This window comes from Drosophila persimilis, unplaced genomic scaffold, assembly GCF_003286085.1.
Source record: "Drosophila persimilis strain 14011-0111.01,24,50 unplaced genomic scaffold, DperRS2 tig00001051-arrow-arrow-pilon, whole genome shotgun sequence".
NCBI classification, from domain to species: domain Eukaryota; kingdom Metazoa; phylum Arthropoda; class Insecta; order Diptera; family Drosophilidae; genus Drosophila; species Drosophila persimilis.
Genome location: NW_020825407.1, coordinates 1 through 13,163, shown reverse-complemented (window position 1 = coordinate 13,163; position 13,163 = coordinate 1). Strand labels below are relative to the sequence as shown.

Genomic DNA, 13,163 nt, shown 5'->3' with positions numbered 1-13,163 from the left:
GTTCAGTTCGAAAATTACGCACTAATGAGTGCTATTACCGGGGCTACCCCGTTTCCTATCAATCAAATTCTGTATCACATATTGAACAAAAATCAAGTTCAAACTAACGTTCATCGTAGTAGCCCGTAAATTATTGTAACAAGTAACATAGGTTTCCAAAATTCATAATTCAATCGGCAGTAGAGACGGAAAGGTTAAACAAAATAAATAATTCAATCGGCAGTAATAATACAAAAATATTTTTGAAGAATATATTGAAAAAAAATCAAGTTCAAACTAACGTTCATCGTAGTAGCCCGTAAGTTAGTGTAACTAGTAACATTGGTTTCCAAATTTCATAATTCAATCGGCAGTAGAGACGGAAAGGTTAAAAAAAAATTTAAAATTCAATCGGCAATAATACAAGAATACTTTTTCAATTTTTTTTAAGTTCAACTAACGTTCATCGTAGTAGTCCGTAAATTAGTGTAACTAGTAACATTGGTTTCCAAATTTCATAATTCAATCGGCAGTAGAGACGGAAAGGTTAAAAAAAAATTTATAATTCAATCGGCAGTAATAATACAAAAATATTTTTAAAGAATATATTGAACAAAAATAAAGTTCAAACTAACGTTCATCGTAGTAGCCCGTAAGTTATTGTAACAAGTAACATAGGTTTCCAAATTTCATAATTCAATCGGCAGTAGAGACGGAAAGGTTAAAAAAAATTTAAAATTCAATCGGCAATAATACAAGAATATTTTTCAATTTTTTTTAAGTTCAACTAACGTTCATCGTAGTAGTCCGTAAATTAGTGTAACTAGTAACATTGGTTTCCAAATTTCATAATTCAATCGGCAGTAGAGACGGAAAGGTTAAAAAAAAATTTATAATTCAATCGGCAGTAATAATACAAAAATATTTTTGAACAAAAATAAAGTTCAAACTAACGTTCATCGTAGTAGCCCGTACATTTTTGTAACAAGTAACATAGGTTTCCAAATTTCATAATTCAATCGGCAGTAGAGACGGAAAGGTTAAAAAAAAATTTAAAATTCAATCGGCAATAATAATACAAGAATATTTTTGAAGAATATATTGAACAAAAATCAAGTTCAAACTAACGTTCATCGTAGTAGCCCGTAAGTTATTGTGACAAGTAACATAGGTTTCCAAATTTCATAATTCAATCGGCAGTAGAGACGGAAAGGTTAAAAAAAATTTATAATTTAATCGGCAGTAATAATACAAAAATATTTTTGAACAATATATTTTTGAAGAATATATTGAACAAAAATCAAGTTCAAACTAAAGTTCATCGTAGTAGCCCGTAAATTATTGTAACAAGTAACATACGTTTACAAATTTCATAATTCAATCGGCAGTATAGAAGGAAAGATGCCTCGCCGCCGAGCTTCACGTCGTAAGCTGATGACCAAGACAGCTGACCAAACGGAGGCTCAAACCATGTCCGAAGCTGCTCTGGAGGAGACCGATGAGCTTGAGAAGTGCGCTAATCAAGTGGACACTAATACCATGGGGGAGGGTGAGTGAATGCAAATGATTGGTAATACATTAACGCAATACACACCATATCCTTTTCAGGTACCGAGCCCCCACACAGCCGAGCTCGCAGCAGCTCCCCTGATCGCGAACGTTGCGGCAGTCCCCAGGGCTCCCAGGGCTCCCTGTCGCCGCACTCCCTCGAACAATCGTTGGACCAGGATAACCCCTTTGATGTGCCAGCCGTAGTGTTCGAACGTTGGCCGCGCGCCGATGAGTTGGTGCTCTCCGACGCCGGCAGCCCGCTGGCTTTCAAGAAAAACTGGGATGACTGTGCTGATGTGTACATTTACTGCGAGAGTGGCGTGATCACCGTGAGGCCCTACAAAATGACCGTGCCCAGTAAGCACATTATGATGCAACTGGACGAGAAGGCACTCCAGCAAGTGAAGATCTTGCATGCCCATCTGGAGCTGCTTATTGACATGGCCACCAAGGTGGACGAGATGTAGGATATATGGGGATCGAATTAATAATTACAGACAGCTACACTTAACACTTACATACTTCATACGTCAATATTCGACTCCTTCATTATCATATTTTAAGTGGCTCTGTTCAAGTGTTTCTTGGTTGTTGTTCTCTTGCTTCTTGGTTGTAAAATTAATTAATACACTTAAATACTTTTAAATAGATGTGTAAATAAATATCTATGTTTGAGCCCGCAGAAGTTTCTTTTCGTCTCAATTTGTTTTCTAATTTAGATTTTTTAAACATGTTGCTATTGTGTTGCATGTGTCTCCGTGAGTGTGAAAAAGAAGAGAATGGCATGCCCGATTGGCCCCGACTGAAGGAAATATCCTTGATTCCTAGACTCCATCAAATCAGGGACATCTTTTCGTGGCACGCCAGGATCGGCCCACAAATAACGGAGCTGAGGGTTTTGGCTAGCCCAAAAAGTATGTTTGATATTTTGTGAGTGGGCCATGCCAGCCCAGAAGTATGTCATACTTTGGGGACTGTACACAGTAGTAGAGTTTAAGCGAGCGGGAACTTTGTGAGCCGCGGCAAGGGCCACGGCTTTACTGAACTCAATTAGTATATACAAATGTGAGCTTATGATTGATGTTATTTATACAATAAATTTTATATGTGGTTGTCACTGTTCGCAAAAGGGGCCAATTGATTTTTTCCCACGAACAATTTTCATAGTAATCGCTCGAACCGTTTTTATATATATTCGATTTGATCGGTTTTCATTTTCTTGAAATTTTGCTTAAATCTTTCTCTTCTTTTCTATTCTCTCACAAACAACAGCCGTTTTATCTAGTTCCCTTTTGCCAGAGTATGCACATTGCACGAGGATGAGTGAGATAGAGCGATAGAGAGAATTAGAGGGCGCGTGGAAGGGGAGCTCAGCCGCGGCAATTTCTTTTTTCCTTCCGATCTAATACAGATTCGGCAATCTGCTAGATATTCTCCAGTAAGGGGCGTGCCAGGTCCTTTTTGATCGGCTTGATCAGCTGGAAAGGAAAGTAAAGGACAATTTGCTTGGTTTTAATATAGATTTTCTTTATATATTTCTTTGTATACATATATATTCGAGTGTATGCACACAACTGCTTGGATTAACACATCCTAAAACTGGGCTTTGAATGATGCTCGTAATACTTAGGGAGTTTGAGGATGGGGTCTTGGGATTATTGAGCCTCGTAACAGAGAGAGAAATCGAAGTAATTATTTGTTAATTTGGGACACTACTTTGGCCTCACTGTGTTTTGTGCTGAAATTGGGGCTGTCCAAAGTGTTTACAGGAGTTCAAGTTATTTGTGGTGTTGTGTGATATCCTGGGTCCTCGTTTATAAAGTGTGTTCTTAGAAAGGGAAGCTATTACTGATTGCCTTGAAGCGGTTTCAAGAGTGGGATTTACAAACCTAAAATTAACTATTTACATGTCTCGGATGTTGCACCATTTGTAGGAACAGATAAATCATATATGTATTCAAATTTTGAATGGAGCTTGCGGGATTATACAAATTGGTTATAAGTTTCTTATTTTGATGAAGGGGCAAACATTTGTTGTAGAATTTTATTTGTATTATTTAATAACCGCACAAAAAATACATCGTATGTTCATCGTGCCCGATCCTACTCGATGTAGATGTCCTCGATGGGATAAGCAGTTTCAATGAATTTCTGATAGAAACGCTGAAAGGCCCGTCTGAGGAAGGATACAAGAATATATGTTAAGGTTTATCTTTGTGAGCATTTGATTTGAATGAAAACATTACCCAACTGCCTCGGCCACTGGCCTGGTGGACTCTGAGCCCTTGAAGACGTGGCAGGCAAAGCGCTGCACTGTGGGATGCTTCGTAATGAAGCCAATGAAGCGATGATCGCGAGGGTGAAATGCACAGAACGAGACGTTCTTTAGCGAGTAGAAATAGTCGATGCAGGGCTTCTTTTCCTTTTTGTTCTAAGGGGAGAACAAACACAAAGGCTTCCTGAAGGATGACTCATTAACAGTTAGAGCGACATTCAGTACTTACATTGGGGCCCGAACGATCCACCATGCGTAGTCCCTGATCGGAGACCTCCAGAATACAGGTCTGTCCGGTGGGGGAGGCACCGTATTCGCCCACGATTTTGCGTACCGCTTGACAGACCACGCCGGTGCCCTTGTGCGCCAGCGTCTCCACGGATCCGAGGTATCCAAGCAGATAGCGCTCCTTCTTCACCAGCTGCACCGTCGGATCGAACTCGTTGTAGTCCAAGTCGACGGCATAGGCCGACGGGAAGATGCCCTGCCTTCCTGTGCGCAAGTTCACGCCCTCGCACCACAAGTCCTCGGCCTCCTTCTGCACGTAGATGGCATCGCCGATCTCCAGCTCGATCTCGTCATGATGTCGTGGCACAAACTTGTGCAGTCCGCGGTGTGTGGCCTCCAGCATCTCCAACTGCCCGAAGGGCACGCCACCAAATGGCGGAGGAAACGGTGACTGGGAGACGGGCGATGTGATCTGTGGCGACATGCTCTTGAAGTCATTCGGGGAGTGCGCTGTGCTGTGGCCACTGTCCACATCCCCCAGGCTCTGCAGCCGCTCCGAATCGGGGCTGGAGTCTTCATCCATTAGATAGCCGCACTTCAGCGAGAGGAATGAGCGTTGTTGTCCGGTGCGCGGTGCAGCCAAGGGACCTCCAATGATTCCGCCGCCTCCAGTTCGAAACTCATCGGCCAGCGATCCGTAGTTAGTGCCACCTAAAAGATGCAGAATGGAAGCTGCAACAAGGCCATGAGTGGGTAAGATTTCAGCTACGAATGGGGCAAGGATTCTCTCTACTTACATTTCTGGTTTTTTGGTATCTCGGGCAACTTGCGACGTCGCCGTGTGGCTGCCGCATTCGGAGTCAACAGATCCGTGCTGGCGCCAATGGTCACGGGGGCCGACGAGAGAGCATTGGGGGCCATTCCCATGATGCCGCCAATGGCATCCTGATGGTTCAATGGGTGATGCCGATGTGAGTTGAACGAGTCGTTTGTGTCGAGAGAACCGTCCGATGAGAGTGTGACTTTGAGACCATCCCCCAGCTCGTCGTCCTCCACTTGGCGCAGCTTGGGCTCACGTTCACGTTCCGCCATGCCCATGCCCCCAATGCCATCCTCCTGGTCCGAGCCATCGCCATCGCTCTTCGAGGAGGTGGAGTCCTCCATATCATCGTTGGGAATTAAACTGAGGCAGAGTAGAGGAATTGTTTTGAGGACAGAATATTGAAGGACAGAACACGAGAGAATAACATCTTGAAAATTCGATATTTCAAAGAATGTTATCCAGAGGTTCTTTCGGAGCCACGTGTTTCGTTCGGGGAAAAAAAGACTTTTCTTTTTACTTACGAGTAAAATGCATGGGAATTATTTTTATACCCGATACTCAAAATGAGTATTGGGGTATATTAGATTTGTGGTAAAAGTGGATGTGTGTAACGTCCAGAAGGAATCGTTTCCGACCCTATAAAGTATATATATTCTTGATCAGCATCAATAGCCGAGTCGATTGAGCCCTGTCTGTCTGTCCGTCTGTCCGTCCGTCCGTCTGTCCGTCTGTCCGTCCCCTTCAGCGCCTAATGCTCAAAGACTATAAGAGCTAGAGCAACGATGTTTTGGATCCAGACTTCTGTGATATGTCACTGCTCCAAAAATATTTCAAAACTTTGCCCCGCCCACTTCCGCCCCCACAAAGGGCGAAAATCTGTGGCATCCACAATTTCGACGATACGAGAAAACTAAAAACGCAGAATCGTAGAAGATGACTATATCTTCTAGAGTGCAAAATCTGAACCAGATCGTATAATTATTACAGCCAGAATCACGAAAACAATTTCACTCTTTCTCGCTCTGTCTCACTCTAACACACAGGTTTCATGGTCGGTTTTGCCAATTGCAAAATATGAGTTCAAGGATCTCAGAACCTATAAAAGCCAGAGCAACCAAATTTGGTATCCACACTCCTGTGATATCGGACCTTGACCGTTTCCTGTCCAAATTTCGCCACACCCCCTTCCGCCCCCGCAAAGGACGAAAATCTGAGGCAACCACAAATCTCAGAGACTATTAAGGCTAGAGTAACCAAATTTGGTGCACACACTCCTTTAAGATGTCACTATAAAACGTATATCTCAGAATTTCGCCCCACCCCCATCCGCCCCCACAAAGGACGAAAATCTGTTGCATCCACAATATTGCAGATTTGAGAAAACTAAAAACGCAGAATCATAGATAATGACCATAAAATAATATTTTTTCTAACCAGATTTGGCAGATTCATTAAGTCATTATAATCATATATCACCTATTTAAGTAGGTTTCCATTAGGTTCAGTTCGAAAATTACGCACTAATGAGTGCTATTACCGGGGCTACCCCGTTTCCTATCAATCAAATTCTGTATCACATATTGAACAAAAATCAAGTTCAAACTAACGTTCATCGTAGTAGCCCGTAAGTTAGTGTAACTAGTAACATAGGTTTCCAAATTTCATAATTCAATCGGCAGTAGAGACGGAAAGGTTAAAAAAAATTTATAATTTAATCGGCAGTAATAATACAAAAATATTTTTGAACAATATATTTTGAAGAATATATTGAACAAAAATCAAGTTCAAACTAAAGTTCATCGTAGTAGCCCGTAAATTATTGTAACAAGTAACATACGTTTACAAATTTCATAATTCAATCGGCAGTATAGAAGGAAAGATGCCTCGCCGCCGAGCTTCACGTCGTAAGCTGATGACCAAGACAGCTGACCAAACGGAGGCTCAAACCATGTCCGAAGCTGCTCTGGAGGAGACCGATGAGCTTGAGAAGTGCGCTAATCAAGTGGACACTAATACCATGGGGGAGGGTGAGTGAATGCAAATGATTTGTAATACATTAACGCAATACACACCATATCCTTTTCAGGTACCGAGCCCCCACACAGCCGAGCTCGCAGCAGCTCCCCTGATCGCGAACGTTGCGGCAGTCCCCAGGGCTCCCAAGGCTCCCTGTCGCCGCACTCCCTCAAACAATCGTTGGACCAGGATAACCCCTTTGATGTGCCAGCCGTAGTGTTCGAACGTTGGCCGCGCGCCGATGAGTTTGTGCGCTCCGACGCCGGCAGCCCGCTGGCTTTCAAGAAAAACTGGGATGACTGTGCTGATGTGTACATTTACTGCGAGAGTGGCGTGATCACCGTGAGGCCCTACAAAATGACCGTGCCCAGTAAGCACATTATGATGCAACTGGACGAGAAGGCACTCCAGCAAGTGAAGATCTTGCATGCCCATCTGGAGCTGCTTATTGACATGGCCACCAAGGTGGACGAGATGTAGGATATATGGGGATCGAATTAATAATTACAGACAGCTACACTTAACACTTACATACTTCATACGTCAATATTCGACTCCTTCATTATCATATTTTAAGTGGCTCTGTTCAAGTGTTTCTTGGTTGTTGTTCTCTTGCTTCTTGGTTGTAAAATTAATTAATACACTTAAATACTTTTAAATAGATGTGTAAATAAATATCTATGTCTGAGCCCGCAGAAGTTTCTTTTCGTCTCAATTTGTTTTCTAATTTAGATTTTTTAAACATGTTGCTATTGTGTTGCATGTGTCTCCGTGAGTGTGAAAAAGAAGAGAATGGCATGCCCGATTGGCCCCGACTGAAGGAAATATCCTTGATTCCTAGACTCCATCAAATCAGGGACATCTTTTCGTGGCACGCCAGGATCGGCCCACAAATAACGGAGCTGAGGGTTTTGGCTAGCCCAAAAAGTATGTTTGATATTTTGTGAGTGGGCCATGCCAGCCCAGAAGTATGTCATACTTTGGGGACTGTACACAGTAGTAGAGTTTAAGCGAGCGGGAACTTTGTGAGCCGCGGCAAGGGCCACGGCTTTACTGAACTCAATTAGTATATACAAATGTGAGCTTATGATTGATGTTATTTATACAATAAATTTTATATGTGGTTGTCACTGTTCGCAAAAGGGGCCAATTGATTTTTTCCCACGAACAATTTTCATAGTAATCGCTCGAACCGTTTTTATATATATTCGATTTGATCGGTTTTCATTTTCTTGAAATTTTGCTTAAATCTTTCTCTTCTTTTCTATTCTCTCACAAACAACAGCCGTTTTATCTAGTTCCCTTTTGCCAGAGTATGCACATTGCACGAGGATGAGTGAGATAGAGCGATAGAGAGAATTAGAGGGCGCGTGGAAGGGGAGCTCAGCCGCGGCAATTTCTTTTTTCCTTCCGATCTAATACAGATTCGGCAATCTGCTAGATATTCTCCAGTAAGGGGCGTGCCAGGTCCTTTTTGATCGGCTTGATCAGCTGGAAAGGAAAGTAAAGGACAATTTGCTTGGTTTTAATATAGATTTTCTTTATATATTTCTTTGTATACATATATATTCGAGTGTATGCAAATTAAACAACTGCGGTAGCGGATTGTGTTTTTAAAAAGTTTTTATTTTACTTCGAACTTAACTTCACTGATATAGATTTAAGTAGAGGGTCACAAAGGAATTCCGGGCAAGGGATTGCGCGATCTTAATATTTAGCTAGACTTTGCGGTGTCGCTGCTGGATCAAGACTGATTTGAACTTTCTGATCTTTGCATCGTTGATCCCTTTCGGGAATCGTTTTTCTATAAACATTTCAATTGATTTCGCCATCCCGAGTATTAGATTTCGTCATCCAAAGAGAGAACTGTAAAAGGCCTAAAGTGCAGGATCTGCAGAAAGCCGGGAGTGAGATTGTTTATGAGAAGCCGGGTGTGGGCAAACATTGGTTTTCCATTTAGGCGAGTGTCAAAGATTGGGATTGCGGCGGGGGCGCTTGAGATTGTACATCTTAGAAATCAATTAGGCGGAGGCCCAAGATTGAAATTGTTTTCGTTTTGGAAAGCCAAAGATTGTTTACAACTCGTATAAGAGCTCAATGGAATTGGGTACGTTAACTCCCCCCATTCTTAAATGTTTCGTCCCGATACATTTTGAAGTTCTGATAGAGCTCTAATTTCTTCTGACAGTATTTGAATGTTGCTTTCCACTATTTCTTCTGACGGTATTCTTATTGATTTAATAAGTACAAATTTGGTTAATTTATAGCCGAAGTAAAATAACATTAACAATATCAAAATGATTAAAAATAATGTTGTTAATGGTAAGGCCGTATTACCTAATGTTATAAGGGGATTTAAAATATTAACATTATCAAAAGAAAATTGCTTATCATTCGATTGTATATAATCAACTAATTCAAAATCGCTATATCTATGATGCGATATATATTTTAGAATTTTACCCTTATCATTTATGTGGGTTATATTATTTATTACAATTGTGTTGTTGAATAGGAGGAGAATTTGAAGGAGATACGATTCTAACAAAGTAGTATTGTCTACGATATTTTTGCCTGAAACTAATATGGTGTAACGTATCACCTACGCACGTCTGTGTATATAAATCCTGCCAGGCTAGCTGTTGTTCAGCGAAGGGGAGCACACGCTTTGGGTTTCCGGCCTCTGCTCGTCGGCTATTGGAGTGATGTTCTTGCCCCCCCTCCTGCTGGTGGCCTATACGCATTATACCGCGAATGAAGTAGCGTGTCACGACGAAAATGCTTAACCGGGAGACACTGTTTATCCCTGGATAGAATTGTGGATTTGTGCTGGAAAGGTATCTCAACTCCGCCTCTGGTGTTGTCGAGGTCGTGTCGCCCGCCCTACCATGGCCATTCCAAACCGTTCGATTTAATGACGGAATGGCCCCTTTGTCCGGGACGTCCTACATGGGGAATTTGCCAGCGAAAGCAAAACGGTAGATTAATACATTATAAAGTTTATTCACTTACTGGCTAAAACACTAATATTACCCGCGAATACCATAATATAATTCCCCACATTAAAAGAGTAGCTAAATGAAAATATATGTGTAAAATTCCTACAAATACTTGGCTATGTGTAATACAAACGATATACTAAATAAGTCCGAAATGGACAAACTAACTTGCTTGCTGACTCCGTAATGTTCAGAAGCCAATTCGAGTGGGCACTTCTCCCTCCCGCTCACCGACCGGCCCTAATTCCCTTGTTTCAAGTTGTACTTTATTAATAACAAAATTTAAGTCCACTCATACCTTTTCTCCAGTTTATGGCTCCATCGGCGAAAGCGCTTTCCTCGATGAATACCTAAAGCTGCTGTGGTGGAAGAACACTTAAAATGGCACAAGGTGGGGGGAAATCATATTTGCAGATCGGCGAGAGTCACGAGAAGCCACTACCGGAATCAAATCTAATTCTCTCCTAAATAACTCCGCACCGAGATCAAAATTAATTATACATTTACGAACACGAATACAATCACTCTGTCAATCCGTTGCTTCCTCTTTTTTTCCCTATTCTATTTCTCCCGACTGTTATCTATGTTTCCTTTCCACCTCCTGGGCGAAAGGGAACCGCACAAATTCTTTCCCCTGCTTCTGCTGGTGAAGGGTACGCGAAAGCAAAGAAAAGGCCAAACGGCCAATCTCCGACGGTGCTAGATTAACACTTTCTCTCCGCCGATCTGCTCGCGACCAAGGGACGGGCCCTCCTTTTCTGTCGCGTCGCGCTCGACTACTAAAGTGCCGACGCCAACGCCTCGGGAAGCTAGCCGCTTGGGGGGGACCGAGCGTTGCCCAAATATCTTCTCCCTCTGCTTCCACGCTCGCTTCTCCGATGGCTGAGCGCTTTCCAGACAGTCCCAAAAATTTAAACGCCGCTTTGTTAGGCTTGCGGCTGCTGTTGTCTGCTGGCTGGCTTCCTTGGACGATCGAATCCGCACTGATTACCTCAATTTACTAAGCGCCAAGACTACAAATGGGACAACTCTTTATTCTCCCTTAGCCCTTCTCTTCTCCTCCGCAGCACTTACCCCAACCGGACTCAGCGCTATACGGCTTCTGACGACTGAATAGCCCACCCGCCTTCAACCAAGAATCTCGCAGTCGAATCTTGGATTTAGCTATTTAGATTTCCTTAGAGTTTTCCTCTTCACTAAATTCTTGGTTTTTCCCTTCCGTCGGACCGATACGCAACCGACTCAACTGACTTTCACAAGGGAATAGCCGATAGGGACGCCAACGATCTGGCGGCAAATCCTCTAACAGGTCCCTGAATGCATTTTCAACAGAGATAGCCTGACGTTTTGACCTGTTACCGTCTTTTTGGTTCTCCCTTGACCTGTCGTTCGCCTGCCACTCTGAGCGTTAGATGGCGCCACAAAAACTCAGCATTCCCTGCTACAAGCGCTACAAAAGCCCCCCCGAAAGATCAGGCTTGGGGGTCACACTCCCAAGAATGATAACAGGAGAGCTTGAAGCAGTTGGCTTACTGACGAAGATCTTTCGCGTGAAACCGTCCTACGTAACGACCCTGCAAATCCTCTAACTCATAGTAGGCCTGCCCTATTTTCTTTTTGACCCTGGCCTTCAGAAAGGCCGGACCCAACTTCGCGCTGTACCCTGACTGAAAATTGCTCTGCCTGAAATTTCTTCGGAACACCTCCTGGCCGACATTGTAGGATATGTCTCTAGACCGTAAGTTGTACTGCCGTTCATTCTTATCATTCTGTTTTTTCATGACTTCTAGAGCCTTGCTTCGCACCAAGTCTAATGAATCCTCCCGCGAGAAAACTGCTGACCTGTCATCCATCACCCGCAATGCTCTCAGAAGCTTGTATGTTGCCCCGGAAGTGATGAAATGCTGTCCGAACACCATATAATAAGGAGTTGCATTCAGACTTGCATGCACCGCCGAACGCAATGCGCAGCAAATGCTGCTGAGGTGCTCGTCCCAGTCCTTCTGATCCTCGCGCACGTAAGATCGGATTGCTGCAATCACCGAGCGATTTACACGTTCGGAAGCATTAGCTTGGGGTGCGTACAGGGCCGTGAGAGTGTGCGAAACTTTATATTCCCGGAGTAGCTTTTGGAATGCCTCAGACTTAAATTGTGTGCCATTGTCGGATACTATTGTCTCCGGAACCCCGAAAGCATGAAAAAGATCTTGACTACCACGTCCGCGGTCAACTTCTTCACTGCCTTAAGAAACACATATTTAGAATAGTGATCGAGGACGATAAAGATGCCTATATGTCCACTTCTTGAACGGGGATATGGCCCCAGGAAATCTACATATAATTTCTGGAAGAAACGTTGTGACTCGGGCGCAATTCCAATCTTCGGTCTCTGGATTGTATTGGGGGCCTTGGTAGTCTTGCAGACATCACAAGCCTGGATATACTTCTTCACATCGGCAACCAAACCAGGCCAGTAATAATACCGCCGTATCCTTTCTAGGGTTTTGTGAATGCCTCCATGGGAAGCCAGTGGATTGTCGTGCGCGTTACGCAAAACATCAACCACTAACCCTTGAGGAATCCAGAGTTTCCAAATGAACACATCATGTAGCACCTCTCCTGTTGCGTGATCTGACCTACGATACAACAAGTTATCTACAATTTTGAGATCTGGCAACTTATCAATATTGGCCCTAACCCTTTCTACGATCTCCACGTAATCTTCTGCCTTGAATTCTGGCGATTCCAAATCCACCAACAACCCATTGCTCGCGTCTAGAGTCGCCACTTCCTCCTCATTTACGCGAGAAAGAGCATCCGGAACCACATTAAGCCTGCCGCTACGATGCTCGATTTTAAACGAGAAACTCTGCAGCTTTAATGCCCACCGGGCTAGACGTGAGTGTAAGTCGGTTTGTGACATGAGCCACTTCAAGGAGGCGTGATCAGTGATTACAGTAAATTCATGCCCCTCGATGTAAGCTCTGAACCTATTTATGCAAACTATTGCGGCCAGACATTCTTGTTCGGTGACCGAATAATTCTTTTGGGCTTTGTTGAGTTTTTTCGATACAAACGCAATCGGATATTCGTCCCCCTCCGGTGTCTTCTGCACCAGCACTCCCCCAACGCCTGTCTTGCTAGCGTCGCAGTGAACATAGAATGGTTTGCTAAAATCAGGACTACGCAAAACTGGCGCTGAGCAAAGCATCTCCTTCAACTTTTCAAAAGCCTCCTGACCCGCTGGAGTCATTGAAAATTTCTGTCTGGGTTTGAGCAAGTCCGTGAGAGG

General features: G+C 43.3%; 3 protein-coding genes across 5 annotated transcripts; 2 read left to right on the top strand and 1 right to left on the bottom strand.

Annotated features, from left to right (window-relative positions):
* The first annotated feature begins 117 nt into the window (after positions 1–117).
* LOC113566832 (borealin-like) lies at positions 118–2,128 on the top strand. 3 transcript variants are annotated; one of them, XM_026993995.1, is made up of 3 exons: positions 118–125; positions 1,368–1,528; positions 1,588–2,128. In XM_026993995.1, exons 2-3 carry the CDS (start codon positions 1,381–1,383, stop codon positions 1,995–1,997), a joined length of 558 nt encoding a protein of 185 aa, XP_026849796.1. In that variant the 5' UTR covers positions 118–125; positions 1,368–1,380; the 3' UTR covers positions 1,998–2,128. The 3 variants fall into 3 exon arrangements, with proteins under 3 accessions (XP_026849796.1, XP_026849795.1, XP_026849797.1); XM_026993994.1 differs by lacking the exon at positions 118–125 and adding an exon at positions 1,090–1,124; XM_026993996.1 differs by lacking the exon at positions 118–125 and adding an exon at positions 1,303–1,312.
* A 1,504-nt stretch (positions 2,129–3,632) lies between these two features.
* LOC6604114 (JNK-interacting protein 1) lies at positions 3,633–6,352 on the bottom strand. Its single transcript, XM_026993981.1, has 6 exons — positions 6,333–6,352; positions 5,378–5,413; positions 4,831–5,216; positions 4,035–4,765; positions 3,777–3,961; positions 3,633–3,706 (listed from the first exon to the last, which is right to left on the bottom strand). The coding sequence occupies exons 1-6, from the start codon at positions 6,350–6,352 to the stop codon at positions 3,634–3,636; spliced, it is 1,431 nt and encodes a 476-aa protein (XP_026849782.1). The 3' UTR covers position 3,633.
* A 93-nt stretch (positions 6,353–6,445) lies between these two features.
* LOC113566826 (borealin-like) lies at positions 6,446–7,352 on the top strand. Its single transcript, XM_026993980.1, has 3 exons — positions 6,446–6,480; positions 6,723–6,883; positions 6,943–7,352. The coding sequence occupies exons 2-3, from the start codon at positions 6,736–6,738 to the stop codon at positions 7,350–7,352; spliced, it is 558 nt and encodes a 185-aa protein (XP_026849781.1). The 5' UTR covers positions 6,446–6,480; positions 6,723–6,735.
* The last annotated feature ends 5,811 nt before the right edge of the window (positions 7,353–13,163 follow it).